The 20379-nt window shown below is 38.6% G+C and overlaps 1 protein-coding gene across 2 annotated transcripts in view; it reads left to right on the top strand.

Annotated features, from left to right (window-relative positions):
* Nucleotides 1-19722, top strand: part of TMCC2 (transmembrane and coiled-coil domain family 2) — a 61577-nt gene extending 41855 nt beyond the window's left edge. For both annotated transcript variants that reach the window (XM_070939779.1, XM_070939780.1), the window contains 3 exons: nt 9841-10775; nt 15329-15464; nt 18298-19722. In XM_070939779.1, coding sequence (XP_070795880.1) covers nt 9841-10775; nt 15329-15464; nt 18298-18609 — 1383 coding nt within the window. In that variant the 3' untranslated portion in view covers nt 18610-19722. The remainder of the gene's footprint in view (nt 1-9840; nt 10776-15328; nt 15465-18297) is intronic.
* The last annotated feature ends 657 nt before the right edge of the window (nt 19723-20379 follow it).

The following is a 20379-nucleotide window of genomic DNA, read 5'->3' on the forward strand; positions in this document are numbered from 1 at the left end:
AATCATTCTATTTTGGTGTGAGTCTGCATTGCAGTAGCAATAGTTGCACTAGAAGTTTTACATTCGTGTTTCATTCTTTCAAACTATGGATCATTTTTTGCCTTCCACATGATCAAAGGAGCCCAATGGCTTTCTATTTTAAAAAACTGAGAATTTCCTTGAACGAAGCCTTTCCCCCCGCACAATAATGAAAATTTTGCTAATCTTCTCACAAGTCTATTATATAGGCATTTCGGATTGATTAGAACTGTGGCATGACTTTATCCTTTTTATTGCTTTTGACACCAGCACAGATCTTTTATTGCAGAGCACAATTAACAAAATATTTTTCTTTGGGGGGAGCGGTTGCTGCAAATTTGTCTCAAAATCAGGAACTGGTTTTTGCAAGTAATACATTCAATGTAAATGAGTTTAGGAAATGAACCTAAAGGGTTGAAGGCTCAGTATGAGCTTCAGCTACCAGAGATTATCAGTTTCCATTTGTCTGGAAATTACTGTCTTTTGAAAAATGACAAGTTTGTTTTTACTTCTCTCTAGTCTAACCCATTGTAGGGTCTAAACCCATAATGGGCTCTTGAGAAGGCTTCATCTTATTTTGCAATTTCAACTGCACACCCTTATGACGTTACTTGGAATGTGCTGATCCTCTGACAGTCTAACTGATACAGTCAGTGTAACAGATAGTACAAGACTGATGGGGGGGGGGCATATCAGCTTTTAAGAGTCAAAATATATCAATCATCCTTGGAAGGAATGCATTTGTTTCCTCTTCTAAAATGGATTCCTGGTTTCAAATGGATTTGATGATTTCATAAAATGTTTGTTTTAATGAATTGTTTAACAAAAGACTTGAAGTTTTGTATTAATGAGCTACAAACTGAATATTCTATCCCAGAATTCATTTGAATTCATATGGTTGTCTGCTAGCTTCTGGCTGGTCTATCCATTCTGCTTTCTATTTCTATTTTGAATTTTAATAATCCATTATCCTTTTAATTTCTCACTAGTAGCTTCAAGGGAAGCTTGTAGATGATACATAAAAGACTGGACCAACCATTTTAATAAATAAAATATCAGTCAGCAAGATACTAGTTGTTATCATTTTTTCCCCTTGGAATTCATATTGACTTCTGGACAAGTCCCTGCAGTTTTCCTGGCAAGATTTTTCAGAAGTGGTTCACCATTGTTTCCTTCCTAGGGCTGCAAAAGAGTGTTTGGCTCAAGTCATCCAAATGATTTTGTGCTAAGGGTGGGATTAGAACTCATGGTTTCCCAGTTTCTAGCTTGATGCATTAACTAGAAACCAAACTGGCTCTTATATTCTTTAATTAATATAATTGTCAATATTTTGTTTTACGTAGAAGTAAATAGGACTAATATTCCTTTGGTATAATTGTTAACCATTGTAAGCTTAAGTAGTCATGGAAACCTATGCTAAATACTGGAATTAATTTTAGCTTTATGTGTGTAATGAAACAATACGGTGTCAGCACTGTGAAATCATGCTGCAGTAGAAGCACAACTCATTACAAAGTTGCTCTTTTATCTGACTACCCCTGTGCTAATTTATAACCGTATTTTTACAGGTATGTCCATGGTCCTTATCTTTATGGGATCTATAGGAACCTAATTTATAAATGTTCTATTGGGTAAAGGTTAGGGTAGACTAAACAATTTCTGAACATATATTTTATGTTGGTTTTACCTATACATTCCCACCTTCTTAGAATGAATTTATGCAAATATTTTGTTTTTAATTGAATATGAAAAACCAATTAAGCCAGATATTTAGACTGGATTTGGTATTTTTATCCACCTATTCAGTCCTTTCCAATGACCTGGAATAGGAAGATATTTTTTGACAACAATAATATAGTATCTATTAGGTAACATGGGAAAACTGTTAATTGACTCTATGGACAAGTTTGTGCAGAGGCATTTATAAAAGCCCCTAGAATTGTTAGGAATATTTCTTTTCCACTGTCAGTTAGGAGTACTGAGGGCTCTTATCACCTTATAGGATCAAGATAGTTAAATAGCTACATTGCAATTTTATTACCTTTCAATTAAATTAATATTTGCAATATAACAATCCACACCAAAGTGTTCTGCAGTATCAAAGATTATGATGTTTAAAAATAGAGGCACTACCCTAACACATATGTGCATACAGCATGCATACAATTGCTCATCCTTCTGTCAGAAATTGCCATTGGTCGAGATACTGACGTGAGTTGTAGTCCAGTATAACTGGAAGACTCAGATTGGAGGAAATGGAAATACCCATTCTTCTTTTATGCAGTTTCTTTCCTAATTTTGCTCTCTTCAATAATGTGATTCTTCCTTTGAGCGGCTTTTTCTCTCTAAATTCTCCTCATAAATTGTACTTTTCCATGTTCCCCATGCCCTCCTGGGAAAGGAAAAAAAATCAAAAGAAACCCTGAATGCTTTGTCTCCTGCTTTATCAGAGAATGAAGACATGCTGGGGATCTCTAAGTTGTTACCTAGCAACCCTATCCATGATACACCAATATCCTTTCCTTGTGCTCCCCCCCCCCACTTAAAATTTCTGTAAGCCTCCCCTTTTCAGTTTCACTGTTTTCATTTTTTCAGATCTTGTCATGATCCGAGAGAATTATAGTTCCCCATAATTCTTTCCTTTCCCCCCAAGCAAAGCTACTGTTTGCCCTTCCTGTTCTTATTTTCAATGGCCCACTGTTACTAGTCCGACAGAACCTATATTTGCTCCAAAATTGATATGATTTAGATCAATTTTTTGGATTTGCTCAGAAAAAAAAATTATCTGAGTTAATGTATTTTTTCCCAACCAAATGGTTTACCAATTAATTGTTTCTGATAACACTGCATCAGGGAAGATGATTAAAAGTATAGTCGAGGGTGGGGGGGAATTCTGGGAAGGAGATATGACTGATATTTGAGCCATGCCTGTATCAGGTCACATCTTTTGACAGAGTGCCATAGTCTATGGCAGTGATGGCTAACCTTTTCCGGACCGAGTGCCCAAAGTGCAAGTGCACATCTGAACCCGCAAAATGCAATGTCTATGCCCCCCGCCCCCCCCCGCATGTGCCCACCACTGCATGCGCGTGCACCCTGCATACACCCCACCCACCATGCATGCGCATGTGACCCCACACACATGTGCGGCAGAGACCCAACAACCAGCTGGCTGGTGGGAGGCATGTGCATGCTCAGCAGAGCTGAACTGGGGCAGGGGTGAAATTCAGCCGGTTCTATCTGGTTCAGGCAAACCGGTAGCGGCAGCTGCGGGAGGCTCTGCCCACCCAAGCGGATGTCATGACATCGGTTTTTTGCGATGTTTTTAAGCCTCTACGCATGCACACATTTGCGAACTGGTAGGGAAGATAAGTGAATTTCACCCCTAAACTGGGGCGACGGCTCATGTGCCCACAGGGAGGGTGTTGCATGCCACCTGTGGCACGCATGCCATAGGTTTGCCATCACAGGTCTATGGAAATAAATAGAAAGAACTTTGTTGCCATCTTCCCTGGCAGAAAAATTAACTGCATCTCTCAGTATTCTTTCCAATCAGCACTGAAGGCTTTGACTTCTCAGAATTTCAGTGTTAGGGTTCTAAAGCATAATCTCTGTACAGAGTGAAGTTGATGAACAGGAAGCCACAGTCCTAGGCTGGAGAAGTTTATTATGCCAACATGGGTTGGGTGCCTTCAAAACCTATCGAAAGAATGGGTACTGACTCAGAAAGGAAGGAGGAAAAATACTAGAATTTAAACCGTGACATAAATCACACAGTCCATGTATCTGTATCAGTGATGGGTTGTTACTGGTTCTCCCCGGATTGGGCAAACCGGTGGCGGCAGCGGGAGGCTTCTGCACATGCACATGCAAGAGCGCGCCCGCCAACAAGCGAACCGGTAGCGACAGGTTTTGAAACCTGCCCCTGATCTGTATAAAGCTTTAACATGCAGGGAACAAATACAGAATATGATGTCTATACGGCTTAATTCTTGCCTGCAATAACACAGTTAATTTAGCCAGTAGCGTCTGGAACCTGCTGCTGAATAAGCTAATTCCTGAATAATAGGTGCTTGGTGGGCCAAGACTGAGCTTGAGTATCTTTGCTTGTTTTGCTTTCCTTTCCTTGTGAAATCAAATGTCTCTTCTCCCTTCCAATCCTTAAACATTTATCTGAGTTCAAGGCACTGACCTTTCTTAGTTGGGGTTTCTCAGGCAGTTTAACATATGTCTTCTATCAGCAAGCTTGTTGTTCCCATTTTAAATATACTTTCCTTCCTTCAGACATGATTTGTAAGCAAGAAAGCTAGTCAAACAAAACATTATTCATCAATAGTTTCCATCTTCTAAAAGTTCACTTCTACTTTTATTTCCCCTTTTAGAAAACACTCTAGAGAGTAGTAGGGGACTAGAGAGAAAATTTTGGTCTTGAATAGGCCAAGAATAATTTTACACACTTAACTGGCAGAGGAAGCAAGATTTTGAAGATTTGTTTTAATGGTGGGGATGGTTAATACTAAAAAAAAAAAAAAAGAATTATTTTGATAATTTTTTTAGCTGAACAGTTTTATAGACCACGACTGATCTTTTGAAATATGAGAATACAGTAGTCAGCGGAGTTATACCAGGGGTGAAATCCAGCAGGTTCTGACAGGTTCTGGAGAACTGGTAGAAGAAATTTTGAGCAGTTTGGAGAACCTGAAAATACCACCTCTGGCTGACCCCAGAGTGGGGTGGGAATGGAGATTTTGCAATATCCTTCCCCTGGTGTGGGGTGGGGAATGGAGATTTTGCAGTATCCTTCCCCTGCCACGCCCACCAAGCCACGCCCACCAAGCCATATCATGCCTACCAAGCCACGCCCACAGAACCGCTAGTAAAAAAAATTGGATTTTACCACTGAGTTATACTTAGTCTGCTATCAACCCCGTGCCCAGTTCCACTTGATAATGATCCATCTAGTGTGTTGTATATTTTCCAGTTTTCACAGGTAATTCCACTGCTGTTGATCAAAACTAACATCATCCATACATTAATACCTGCTTACAATTGTAACTTAGATATAGTGAACTAATACTCAAACTGAATTAAAATCAAGTACTGGATGGGGTGGCGTATGCATCTTTGAATTTCTAAACTCTAGATTTATAATTATGTCTTATTAAACATATAATTATGTTTTAGTAGGTCTCATCTAAATCTCCTGGATTTAGTGAGCTTTGCCCATTACAGGAATATACCAAGAAGGTACAGGTTAATTTAAAAATTATTAAAATAATTTCATCTATTATATAGCTAGGCTTCCTTCTGTTGTCATAAATATGTTCTGTCTGGGAATCTGACATAATTGCTTTAAAGACTTATATTTCCTCCTCCCATTTCCTCTTTCTCTCTCTTAAATCATACTTCTATTGAGAAATCAAAAGAACTGGCTGTATAGTTGCCTAAAATTGATATTTGAAATTATTCTTTGGGCAAGGTTGTTGGAGACTAATTAGTGCCTTTATCTCTCTTTGAAGGCGGAATCAGATGTAGCATGGGGAATATATGGTTAACTTATCCTTCAGTGTTCTTGAGTTATGTAAATGGTTTTCCCAGACATTGTAGAGGGTTGGACTAGAAGATACTTGTGCTCCTGTCCAGCTCCACAGTTGTATGCTTTTCTTCACATACATGCTTTACAAAACTTAAAGCAAATTCTTATATTGTTTAGAATAGTAGCATTAGGAAAGAGAATGATAACTCATTGCTTCCATATGCAGACTCTTTCTTCCCTTCGTATGTATGAAGTCGTACAAAGCCACAGAGCAGGAGAAAGACAAATATCTTCATCAGATCTTCAAAGCTATTATCAGCTTTAGGGTGAGCCAGATAATAAAATGGTCAGTGAAATAGATTAATTCATCCTCTTAGATTCAGCCTCTGATTAATATTGGAGCCCTATATATCTATGAATGTTAGAAAATGATAATTGACGGGGGAAATAAAACATTCTAATTATGGGTTTCCTATTTTGATGATTATTTTAATTCTGGGACATGGCTACGTTGATTTATAAATCTCTGGATGGTTTTTCAAATCTTAACAGCTCAACCCTTTCAAAATTGTTTAATAAATACATTGCAGACATTCGTATGTTCACCCCATGCTGTCATAAGGATTACTTCTCTGAATTTATCAGAAAGCTATAGTTCAGATCTTATTTCTTTCACAGTTCCCATGTGGTTTGCAGTCTATCTTGTTAAAAAAGAACTGAAGAACTGTATCTTGCCTCTACATTCTCTGTAAATTCTATTTGCACAGTTACTAAAACCAAGTCGGGCAATTTCACTTTGTTACTAAAACCAAGTCGGGCAATTTTATCTTCACCAAACCAAAACAATCCGTTTAAAAAAAAAAAAAAAAAAGCTTATTTCCTCTAAGTCCAATGCCTGTAAATTGATAGAGCACAGGAGAAACTTTTCACTCTTTTCTTCATCCTGGAAAACCTCAGAGCAACACAGGGAAGCTAAGAATAGGCCAGCAGCAAAGTTTGTAAAGTCTGCAATTTTTTTAAAAAGTGCTGATATAAGATTGAGGCAAATTTGCGGTTGTTTCTTATGCTGATGAACTGTACTGTATGTGGGTGGGTGTTTCCCCCCCGCCCCGCATGCCTCTATAACCCAGCAAAATTTATCAGTAGACGTGTAAGGCACAGATGAGAAAAACCTGGACAAGTATATAGTAGCTTTTGGAGCTGTTGTATCCTGGTAGTTTTTCATTATCAGGGATTTTCAATTGCTCATAAGCGAGGCTTTGCTATGAGAAAGAAGAAAGTGCTGGAACCAGATAAGCGCTGTAAGGTATGGTGTAAAGGTTGTGTGGCTTGTATACTCCAACCAGTTGTTCCTAGAGAAGAGTTGTCATAAATAGGCATTTCTGGACCATCAACACAATTTGGTTTTCTTATTATCCAAAGTCTAGTATTTTTAATATTAAATGGAACCTCACCACTTAACAAGTACTAAAGATACAGCATAAGTTCAGGTTCACCCTGCATGAAGATTGAAAGAAAAAAAAAACCCCTGTTATAACTATAAAGTAGTGGTGACTATGCAGTAGCAGACAAGCATAGAAACAAGAAAGACAAGACAAGAAATTATATGTTTAAAGATTGTTTTTATTAATTGAAATAGTAATTTGAAGGTTACTCTAGAAGCTAAGAAAGACAGTGATGCTGGGTAACTGGCTGGGTGACAGACAGGCCCTTGGAACAGTATCTAATTGCTTTCTGAGCACCAATATCAAAGGAGCAAAATCTTTTCCAAACTGCAGTGGTCTGTGTTAATGTGAACTTAGACCTGGACCTTAAGATAAAGTGTTTCGGTATATTAAAAACAGCAGCACATGCTTAATGGATACTGGTTCTGATTTTCAAAACTGGAGCAGAGGGGTTAATCTCCTATCAAAAAGAATATTTTTTGGGAAATGATTCTTTGGGAGGTTGGACACTTCTGTTTTAGATATACTGAAATAGGAATAATATTTTGTTCTTGGATGCTGTTTTTTTTATCCTGTCATAATTTGTGCCCTGACATCTGACAGCACCTGCATGCTTGTTTAAACAGATAGAAGTATGATTGCATAGTTAAAGAAAAATAAGGTCAGTCTTCTTCATTGTAATCTTTAGGAAGTGTCCTTCAACCCCTTACCTGTTGAGGCTTGTTTTGATTTGATTTTAACAAACATCTCAGTTGCCCTGTTTGTAGAAGATGAACTGATAATGGCCTTTCTTTTCTTATGCTGACAATCTATATATTACTAAGACTCTTGTTGTTATGACTTTAACTGATATATCATAGGACAACAATTTTTGAACCAAGGTGCCTCAAATGAGCTAACTTATGGAATGCGTCCAAAATCTGGGACCCATGACTCTCGAGGGAATGAAATTTGGGGAAATTGTGGCTGTTTCAGTGTTACTGGCTGCTGCTGCACTTCTGGGCTGCTGCTGCGATCACATGATCTTCAATTTCAACAATTGGCAACAGTTTCCCAGCCAGTCTTGCAATCCCTTGGTCCTTCCCCCACCCAGCAGCGCCCACTCACCTGCCTGCTGGTAAGGGGAAAGGGAAGGGGAAGGGGAAGGGAAGATTTCTGATGCTTCCTGCCAGATTTTCAGAAGGAAATTCAATGAGGAAACTGGTAGGAAATCACTCCTGCTCCCACTACTTTTTTGCCCTTGGTCATTCAGTTTCTCTGTGTAGGTAAGAAAATATTTCTGAAACAATGACCCACAGGTTATATAGTTATTTATAACAGTTGCAGATCAGTCTTATGTGCATATGGATGTATGAAATTTATCATATAATTTGTGACATAGGAATTAAGTGAAGTAGTCACTGAAGTTACATTTTCATTGGGCCAATTTTCTAATCAAGTGCAAGTAGCATTCATCAGTTACAAATTCCTTGAACCTCAGGTTCAAAAAACTTTGTAAAATGAGAATGAAAAGCCAGTCTGTGTACAAATGTACAGTTCTACTAATAATGAATTAGAAGTATTTTGTGTCACCAAGAGTGGCTGATGCAAGTCTTTAAGCGCTCCCCACAACTTCTACTTCCATTATTTTTAAAAGGTTTTATTGATGGCTTCTTAAGGAAGGGTCAGACCACAGCTTCCTTAAAGGATGTCAGGAACACTCCTGTAGCAATGTATTAATTGCTGCACAAATTCACACAGAAGTCACCACCCTGGAAGCATTTACTAACCAAGAGGGACAGGGATAATATTAATAAGCAAGTAGTTATGCTAACAACCCCAATTGCCCTGTCCACTTCCCCAGTTCCAACAGAATCAAACTGCTCTCAGGTAACAGGCTAAGTCCATGCTTTGGGCATCTCTAATGTACATAGTTTATCTGTACATTGTTTGGTACAATGTTTGACCTTATTTCCAGGTTTATGATGTCCCTTACTTGTGAGCAGTTACAAACAATTCCATTTTTAGAGGGCCATAAGTCTAGAGCCCTGAATTCTAGTCTATTAGTCTATAAATAAAATAGGTCAAGATCCTGGGGAAAACTTCATTAATATTTCCAGTGAAGTTGTTGATCCCAATGAGAATCATTAGGGCATTCAGTTTTTGCAGTCAGAGGCAATAGACACATTCACATTTTGCAGGAAAACTGCTATAACTTTTTGTCTAGCAGTAAAAAACTGAAGAGAATGGAAGCTGATGATCTGAAACTAAAATCACAGTACGTCTTTTAAACCTGAATCTTCCACAAAGTAACTTGCTTGGATTTGCTATGCTAATTGACTCTGTTGTATTACCACAATAGGAAATATTCTATGTTCCTTACTTCCAAGAAAAGAAAAAAAAAACAAATGAAATATAGCATTTAAAATTGTTCTTATCTGATGGGACTTGCAGTTATCTCAATTTTAAAAATTCAAAATATATCAAGAATTTGATAGCAAGAACTTTTATATACATTTATCAATTGGGTGATTAAAAAGCAATTTTTAAGATTAGATGCTTTGATCATATATACTTTAACAGATATTGTTCCTTTTTAAAACTAATTCAACTTTCCCCCAGCTGGTTCCCTCAAAATGTGTTTGAGATTACAATTCTCAACATTCTGGATGTTGCCGTTTTAACACATTTGGAGGGAACCATTAGGGAAGAGTATTGCAACTATTTTCTCTGCCTCCTTACTATTTCTTCAACTATTCTGTTCAATCACTTTAATGTTTGTTCCAGAGAAAGAAAAATATGCCTCAAAGCTTTACTCTTGTCTTTCTGTGTTCTTTCTTCTCTTCCTGCCTCCTACAACAGTTGGACAAGGGGGATGTGAGCCAACTCAGCCTGCCTTCCAATACAAGCCACAGTGATGCTGAAAGCAACATCTGTCTTGATGTTCCAGATGGCAACCCTGACCCGCAGAGGACGAAAGCTGCCATTGACCATCTGCACCAGAAGATTCTTAAGATCACGGAGCAAATAAAGATTGAGCAGGAGGCTCGAGATGACAATGTAGCTGAATACCTGAAGCTTGCTAATAATGCTGATAAGCAGCAAGCCTCTCGTATCAAACAGGTCTTTGAGAAGAAGAACCAGAAGTCAGCCCAGACCATTGCCCAGCTGCATAAGAAGCTTGAGCATTACCACAAAAAACTAAAGGAGATTGAACAAAATGGGCCGACACGTCAGCCCAAAGATGTCTTCCGGGACATGCATCAGGGTCTCAAGGATGTAGGAGCCAATGTTCGCTCCAGTATTAGTGGTTTTGGTGGTGGTGTGGTAGAGGGGGTCAAGGGTGGGTTGTCAGGCCTTACTCAAGCAACACACACAGCTGTCGTTTCCAAGCCCCGTGAGTTTGCAAGTTTAATACGCAACAAATTTGGCAGTGCAGACAACATTGCCCACTTAAAGGATACTCTGGATGATGGGCACCCAGAAGAGACCTCACGGACTCTGAGTGGCAGCGCTACCCTTGTGTCCAGTCCCAAATATGGAAGCGATGATGAGTGCTCCAGTGCCACTTCTGGCTCAGCAGCTGGTAGCAATTCTGTGGCTGGTCCTGGGGGCTTGGGCAGTCCTAAGTCTAACACCTTGGAAAGTCATCATTATAACTTCGACACCATTGTAGAAGAACTGAGAGATATTAAGGACATTCAATCCCATCTCGAGGACTCCATGGAAGAACTCAAGGCTCAGCTCCAACGAGACTATACATACATGACTCAATGCTTGCAGGAGGAACGATACAGGTAAGATTTGCTAAATGTCTTCCTGGTCCTCACCAAGGGACAATGTTCCTCACTAATTAAAAAATGCCCTTAATTGTTCATTTCTGGTGACAGAATCATAGCAACGGAGAATAATAAGATGTTGTTTGCTGAGTGTGGGAGAGCAATTTAGCTGTAGATCTCATTTTACAGAGAGCATAGATTATATATGCACATAATAAGCAAAATAAGTAAAATAAACAATATTCTACATGTGAAAGAAGTTAGGGTAAATTTTACAGCAGGAATTATAACTTGTAGCCAATAATAGCTTAGGGTTTTATCTTCCATCTTATAGAAGAGAAATGTGGAGCTTTCTTGGCCAAGAATTGAACTTGCCTTTGGCCGATATTTTCAGACCAAAATATGGAGGAGTAAGAATAAAAAACTATCAAGAGACAAGGAGAAAACCAAAATTTATTTTACTTAAAACTACTTTAAGATGTAAAAATAATGCAACTATCACCCACATATTTTGCCTCATTTTCCCCCTTGTTGTATTAAAATTATAATTTGGTGGCAACTTTTAGAAACTTTCTAAGTGCTGTGTGCAAGACTTGGCTTGGGATGAGGGGTAGAAACTGTCTTCCACTAGCCTTATAATGAGAATAAGCAGTCATAAATAATTGTTTATTATGTTGCTGTTTCATTCTGTGTAATAGTAGGGGCAGTCTTGGAACAGAACCAGAAATAATATAAAGGCACTATTTGGACAAACTTGCAAAGTGAGCTTACTTCTAATTCATATGTTTGCACTATTAATGTCAAAACAAAAAACAAAAAACCCTTTTTGATTGAGAAACCCAAGCAGGTATACCAAAGAGAATTTGACTTCTTCTATCCAAGCAGATGGAATGTTGCTGTGTACTGCATGATTTAGATGAATTTACATTCTATGTATGCAGATTATTCTATGTTAATTGCTAAAGTAAGTCTTTGAGAAATTATTTCCTATTTGCTCAGAAAATAGTTTAGTTGCAAATGAGAAAACTGATTTAAATCAGTGATTGCAACAGACCTTTTTTTTTTTTCCCTGGTGATTTAAATAAATCCATCCTGCTTGCCTAATGGTAGCTTTGAAGAACCTTTTGGAATTTCCCATATAAATTATCTTCAAGAGGATAGACACCCTATTACTGCAATTCATTTTTGTCTATTTATAATACATGAAAGGAAAGCCATTTCTGGCTCTGTACTCAATATTGGCTTTTTATCTTCCATGGATGGGAAGTTCAGAATCAAGCAAGCTTTTTTTTCTGGGCCCTAAGAGTTTTGTCAGTGAAGAAAGAATTGCATATTCAGACTTTTTTTGTGGGAAGGAGCCAATGAACCTAAATGACTGGAACAGTAGTGGGATTCAAATCCCGTTGGTACTGGTTTGCTTGTGGGTTCGTGCATGCACGCGTGCGCAACACATCTGCACATGGGCAGAAGCTTCTGCACATGTGCAGAGACGTCCAGGCGGGTAGGTGGAGCTTCCCACCACCGGCGGTACAGTTCGCCCCATCTGGGGCAAACCGGTAGCAACCCACCACTGGACTGGACGTAGTTGCAGAGGTTGTGTTTTTCATGGCTCAATTTGAGTTGGGGAGGGAAAGTTAAGCATTGGTCTTTCATAGTCTTCGTCATTCTGGCCCTCCACTATCATCATGACAGATCCACCTATGAATTATAATTGATAGGTTAATGCATAAAGCATTTTGTCAACATATATATAAATGTTCATATATATGTAGAATAACAGACACATGTTCTCTGCATGCAATCAGGAACTGTACAAAGTTTATGGGATGCTGAAATGTCCAGATAATTGTTCTCATTGGTTATGGTTATCGATTATCGGTTATATTCTGCGTTTTTTCCCCTTTAAGCTCTGTTGGAAAAAAAAACCTGGAAAATTTCCCAAAATATTCTGGAAATCAGTTATCGGTAACAGCAGGGATGGAAATAAAACTCTTTGTTCCCACAAGCAGACTTCAGAAGAGACATTTCTTCCTCCCCCTCTTCATTTGTTTTCCACTCATTTACATCTGTCCTGTTTGAAGGACTAGGAAAGACTTAACATTTAATAGGGAAAGAACCCTAAGGAGACATTAGAACTATTTTTATTTTTATAAATTTATTCATACTGCCTTTTAATTTATTTATTTGGCCTATTTATATATTCCCAGAATAGTTTGGATAATAAAATACAAGTATCAAAACAGCCTCAACATCATAAACACAACATAAAACAATAATCTGAATTAAAAATGTATCTGAAACATTAAGAAAATAAAAAAGGTCTGTACCCACTACTGAAAAAAAAGATATAACAAAATTTAGAGAAAGAGAGAAGAGTCAGAGTCAGAGATTAGGGGGCCTGCATGAGGTCTCCCCTAATTTTATTCTCAGAATAAAACTCCATGTAGTACTGCAGTAGGTTGTGTGTGAGGGAGTGATTCAAAGTCACCTAATGAGGTGTAAGGATGAGTAGGGACTTAAGCAGGGGTGGGTTCTACTTACTTTTACTACCGGTTTGCAGTGGGACTGCGCACAGGCACTTCTGCGCCTGCGCAAATCACCTATGATAACATGGGTGGAGCCTCCCGCCAGTTTTACTACCGGTTCTATAGAACTGGACCGAATCGGGAGCAACCCACCACTGGACTTAAGCCAGTCTTAGTTACTACAATATACTAGATCCTTGCCTTAGGTGTCATTAATAAGAAAACACTTTTTTTATATATAGTGGCCACATGTCTCACCTTGTCGTGTACAGGAGACCTTTTATTGAAGAATTTATGAAGATTGTAATTTACTTTTTATTTCCAAATAAGCATGTACAGGCTCAAATGATGGGAAGGTAACAGCGTTCCGTGCACCTTTGGCGTTTAGTCATGCCGGCCACATGACCACAGAGTTGTCTTCTGACAGCGCTGGCTCTTCGGCTTTGAAACAGAGATGAGCATCGCCTCCTAGAGTCAGGAACGACTAGCACATATGTGCGAGGGGAACCTTTACCTTTACCTTATAGTTTTAAATTGTGTACCACTATCATACCATCATAGAAGTTCTTGGGGGAAGGGGTTATAGCTAGCAAGAAGCAAGCAAGCAAATAGTTTCCCTTTCCCACTTTCAATATTTTGGAGAAAAGGAACTTGAATATACGAATTGGGAAGCCCATGTTTATAACTGCTGTACATAATACTAAACAATTATATAACAATTATAATACTAAACAATAATTATAAACAATTATAGCTCATCAGATATACAGAGATCAGGTATGCTTTTCTATGTGGTGTTAATTTACTCTTGAGTTACCTAACATAACCATCTCATTTTCATTTGCTGAAGAGAAACGTGATGACTCTAGTTATTGAGATTTGCTACTTTGAGGGTGATTGGCCAGGTATAGGATTGGGCCAAGAAAGAGTAAAGTAGAAAAAGCATTACTGAAAAGAAGTGGAAAGGCAATTGAAAACCATATTTTCTCTACTTACAGCTTTGGGATCTACTTTAAAGGCTATCACACTGATAAAGTCTACTAAATCTACATTATTAAGTAGAGGCTGTAAGCAAATACCTCTTCTCATCTATGTATTTCATTGCATAATGACAGATATGATCATTATTTTTAAGGCCCTTAGTGATTTGGAGTTCTTATCTAATAAATCAACTTTTTGTGATCAAAACTGCGACCTCAACACAGACAATCAGAGAATGCCACTTGGAATCCCAACCACACCCAGGGTGTGGGCTCTTGAAAAAGAGCCCAAATCATGGGTTCCCTTCCTATGGAACAGGTTGCTTCATGAAGGGTCATATGGCTTTAAATACTTGTCCCTTTCCAGAGAGACTTTCATTGTTGATTCTGGAGCAATCAATGCAAATGTTATTATAGTTACCTCTTGTTTATATGTCATATTGGAATGCCTTATTTGGCCAAGTGTGATTAGGAATTCGTCTTTGGTGCAGAAGCTCTCAGTGTACATGTAAGCAACAAAGTAATACTAATCATAATGATACCAATAAGAGGAGATAGTAGAGAAGATGGGGAGGATAATAATAACACCACAACCATACAACACAGTAAATATACTTAGACATAAGACAGTACTGTGGGAATTAGGTGTTCAGCAGAGTGATGGCATGAGGGAAGAAACTGTCCCTATGTCTAATTGTTTTGGCATGCAATGTCCTATAGCAGTGTCCTGAGGGGAGGAATTGAGACGGTTTATGTCCAGGACGTGAGGGGTCACACATGCAAACACGCATATACATATTTTGAAGCATATATATCACACTGGTTTTCCATGATTAGTTCATAAGCTTGTTTCTATCAACTCCTGAGAAATTGCTGGGAATTTTATAGCAGGATCTTATGCATAAGTATTAGAAGGCAAATCTCCCTTAAATAAGGAAGGCTTACTTTCAAATAAGTAAAATTGAGATGTTACCAGTAATCTCAAAATGATGCAGGTATGCATAAAGCTTTCCTCTTCTTTAAGATAGCCATTGGTTGAATGTTTTCTCTTATTTCCATTATTCAGATATGAACGCTTGGAAGAGCAGCTCAATGACCTGACTGAGCTTCATCAGAATGAGATGACCAATTTGAAGCAGGAACTGGCCAGCATGGAAGAGAAGGTGGCTTACCAGTCCTACGAAAGGGCCAGGGATATTCAGGTACAGACTTACAAGGAGTGCTTATGCAGTTGGTCCAACAACCAGTTCTACACACACACAGGCATAATTCGGTGTGAATTAACTGCAACATGTCCTCTGACCATTTCAAAAGTTTATGGTATACTATACAAATCTCAGGTGGCATGCTACATAGGCAGCATTTGCAACCAAGTCTTTTGACTGAAACTCTGACAAATACCCTCAAGGAGTTTTCTGAATATGGTTGTCTGGAGATGAAAAAGATAAATGGTCTGAAAAAAAATCTTTATCCCAGGAAAAAATGAATTAGACCAAATCTTCTCAAACTTGTCAACTTTGAGATGTGTGGATCTTAAACTTCCAGAATTCCACAGCCAGCATGCCAGGTTCGAGAAACACTGAATTGGACCTACATTTAAAGAACAAATGTGGGTTTTTTGTAGGATTTATTACTCGCCAATGAATTACCTTCTTTTGCCAGGTTGTGGAAAGGTCATAACTCAGAGGAAAAGCAAACAATCCCAGTTGAATTCCTGGCATCTCCAAACTGGGAAAAAGTCCTGGGTGAGATCCTCAGGAGTTATGGCATGTAATACTGAGCTGATAATATTGATGAGCCATTATCTGGCTCAGTATAAGGCCTCTTCCTCCTGCTTTCCATGATCTTTATATGTTAGGAGAAAAAAATGTTGCTGTGAAAATTTTTAAAAGATGGGGGGAGGGAAAGAGCAAATAGGAGCTTACTTCATTATCCCATGGTAGAAACTGAAGTAGGGTTGTCAAACTTCCGGCCTGCAGGCCGGATGCATCATGTGCTGGCCACGCCCACACTCGGTTTAGCAAAGGGGAGAAAACTCCCAATACATCACGTGACGCCACCATGATGATGTGACTTTGACACCCCTGAACTAAAGCAAAAGTGTTGGTATAGTAGGTTGAAGATAATTTCAGATAGCTGTATCAACAGAGGAAAATACTTGTTGGGTTGAAATTAGAGATACTTGGAATTCTCTGAGCTTGATTGTTTTCTTGCAAATGTTTCATTAACCAAATTAAGTAACATCATCAGTGCAGTGATAATGATATAGTGTTAATATTCCATTCCTCTTTTCTCTGTATTGTGCTTCACTGAATTTTGCTGCTGCTCTCTTTCTGTGTAAATAATATACTGTATAATCTGATGTATAAAAATTTTTCCCTTCTTTCTTTGTAAATTATATAAAGTTGCATGAAATTGAGAATTATATTCCCAATATGTGTTGTTCTGCCCCCACATGGCAATTCAAGGAACATCTCAATCTGATCAAAATACTTCAAACAAAATAAATAAGTAAAAGAACAGACATATTGAAGGAGATAGTGCATGTTTCATGGACGAAAGCCACTATTTTTTTCTTATATATATATTTTTTAAAAAAGATTCATCAGTATTTTTAAGGAAGTGCATCTTCTTTAAAATATTTTAAAGGAAGTGCATCTTCTTTACATTGCTGTGGGATATTACCATCCTATTACTCCGATTCAGCAGCAGTTCTGGGGAGGTTTTTTCATGCATGCATGGGCACGTTCAGAGAATCAGGGAAAATTACACAAGTCTTTGAGGGATGCAGCTGCCTTAGCCTTTCAAACTGTGGTTTTAGAGGGCCTCCCTGAATGCTGAACACAGCCATGTCAAGTATCTTCCACAAATTACTCTAATCTTTTTCCATCCTCTCATGTACTAATCAAAAATTTGAAAAAGAAATCTCATTGTTCAGACGACTGAGACAGTTGCTTCCATCTGATATGAGATATTGATAAGAGAAGGAATCCTGGGAAGGCAATGGAACATGCTCTGAGTGTCTCTGAGCGATCCTGTTATATGTATTGTAGAACCTTGCACGGCGGTAACTTCAGTGCCACTATAGTGAACAGCAGCGACATTCACCATAAGGAAAGCCAACACTCTCTCTTCACTAAACCATCTAAAATATATATTTGTTACCTGCACTTCTTACACTTGCACGAGGCTTGTGGTAGTTTCCTGTCCATATTATCACCTGTCCACTGGTGATGCAGCTCATGTTCAAGTTACATATTAGTATTATCTTCAATTGTGGAAATTCTTAATGTGATTAAAGAAGTCACTGTGGGTCACATTCGAACATCACAATAGAAGCAGGGGTGAAATCCAGCAGGTTCTGACAGGTTCTGGAGAACCGGTAGCGGAAATTTTGAGCAGTTCGGAGAACCGGTAGTGGAAATTTTGAGTAGTTCGGAGAACTGGCAAATGCCACCTCTGGCTAGTCCCAGAATGGGGAGGGAATGGGGATTTTGCAATATCCTTCCCCCAGGAGTGGGGAGGGAATGGAGATTTTGCAATATCCTTCCCCTAGGAGTTGGGTGGGAATAGAGATTTTGCAGTATCTTTCCCCTGCCACGCTCACTAAGCCACACCCACCAAGCCATACCACAGCCACCAAGCCATGCCCACAGAATCGGTAGTAAAAAAATTTGGATTTCACCACTGAATAGAAGATATCACAATATTATAACCATTGAATTTATATACACTTTCATGGTGCCACAACGTTGTGAAATTTGTTGGCTTTCTTCGAAGGAGATGCACTGTATCAATAGAAAGTTGATTTATGCTAGACTAGACAATGGATGCATTTATCTTAGTATTGACTCTTCTGTGTTATAGAGCCTTTCCATAGGCCCAATTACAAATTTACTTGCTATTGAGTCACCATAACTAGATACTATGAACTGAATATAATGATCATTTTACTATAGCTAGGTAAAATAAGCATGCAAAGTTATTGCTTAGTTATCAATTCACTTTGATTCCTTCTTTGTTTTTTTTCCACAGGAAGCTGTGGAGTCCTGCCTGACTCGGGTCACCAAGCTAGAGCTGCAGCAGCAGCAACAGCAAGTGGTGCAACTAGAAGGAGTGGAAAACGCCAATGCCCGTGCTCTATTGGGAAAATTCATCAATGTCATCTTGGCCTTAATGGCCGTGCTGCTGGTCTTTGTCTCCACCATTGCTAGTTTCATCACTCCAATGGTGAAGACCCGCATGCGTCTCCTGAGCACTACCTTACTACTGCTTTTTGTCTTCCTCCTCTGGAAGCACTGGGACTCCATCACTTATCTCCTGGAACATGTGTTGCTGCCTAGCTGATTTTCTTGGCAGCCAGCTGCTGCGGCTAGAGGGAGTTCATTTCTTGTAGAAAGGAAGTAAAACTGAGGCGACTTCCAGTTGGTTTTATGTCCATTTGGAGTGTGCAATTCTCACTTGCTTCCTCTTCAGAGCCTTTTGTTGTTGTGTCCAACATTGTCTCAGCAGTAGGGAGAGTAATTACAGTGGAGCTTATGAAAGGCTTACTGTGTCACACCTCTTCTCTGGAATGCTCTTGCAAGGCAGAATGGGAAGACAAATAACCCCCATAAAGAGATCAATCTTTCCGGTTTTATCCATTCCTTAAATAAGATAAAGGGATGATGATGATGAGGGCAGTAATTTATGTACAATCAAAATGGTCTTCTCTAAAAAGCAGTTGTGTAGTTATGGATTTTCTTCTATGTTGGAGAGAAGTGATGGAACATTTATCAGTGTAGTAATATATGAAGACAAAGACAAAGATTCGACACTGAACTTTTTCTTTTTATAACTCATGAAGATGAAAACAATCCAAGAATTAAATTGTGCATACAACAGAAGATAATTCAGGTGACAACATGGAGCTTACTTTCCCTTCCCATAGGACAACTGAAATTTCCAGATATTTAGCTGGACTGCTTCATGTCATGGATTTATTGTCCTTGTGCGTTGGTTTATGAACTAATGACAACAGGATCTGAGGAGAAAGCATTGAGCCTTCTGAACCAACTGTTTTGGTTGGCTTTGTTTTCACTTGTTTTCCTTTTTGATATTTCCATGGACTTTAGAAATACTTATAATCTTTACAGTGTGTGTGCGCGTGTGTGTGTAAGTGTGCATGTGTTAATTTATTGATTTCAATTTTTTTTTTTAAAAAACCAAGCATTAGTAAGCAGTCACCTGCCTTCACTTGATGGAGGGCTTTAACGTGCTCTAATAGCAATAAACCCTCAGTCTGCACAAAATGAATGAGCCACCACTTGAATTCGACAGTGTTCATTAACTAGGAGCAGTAGATAATTTGTCCAACTGTCACTGGAGACTTTGGAGAAATCATACCCTTTGATAGACATTTTCTCATGAAAGGATAAGCATCTGATATGCATCATCTGGTCCTGGGATATTCCTCTGGTACTTATTTGAAGATAGCAATTGTTGCAACTCATTTGATGCCATTTTTTTTTCAGCTGAAACTATCAGATCATGGCATATTGTAAGTTGAAAGCTTAAATTGTATTGATTTGACTAGGGAGTTTATGTCAGATGATATTTTAGCATCTGCTCATATTCTGCTGAGATATACTTGCTCTTCTGGGCAACAGAGAGACTTAATTGCATGTTAGGATTAAAGGGCTGGAATCTAAATATCTAACTGAATGAAATGGGAGAGTCCTGAGATAGTGGAGAACGGACTCATGGCATGGCTATCCTCATTCTCTTTTACCACTTTATTCTGTTGCATGTGTAGATATTGTTTGAAAACTATAGGTGTTTATTTTGCACTTACAAGAACTTTGAACAGCCCTTGTTATAGATAGGAAAAGAAAAGATAGTGCTGACAGCTATGAGGATCTGCTCATCTACAAGTGAGCAAGGTAGAAGGAGTTATTTTCTGTGTAACACAGGAAATTATGAACGTTTAATTTTTGCAGTAGTTGCTTCCATTCCCCAGCATCAAGACAACCAATAAGGATGCATCTGTTTGACTTCATTCTCCTTAGGACTACGAAAGGCTGAATAACTTCACCTTGTCAAAACAATGATTTTATTCTCTCTTCACTGGTCTTCTCT

Source organism: Pituophis catenifer, unplaced genomic scaffold (genome assembly GCF_029215685.1).
Source record: "Pituophis catenifer annectens isolate HBS135680 unplaced genomic scaffold, rPitCat1.0.hap2 SCAF_3, whole genome shotgun sequence".
Classification (NCBI taxonomy): Eukaryota; Metazoa; Chordata; class Lepidosauria; order Squamata; family Colubridae; genus Pituophis; species Pituophis catenifer.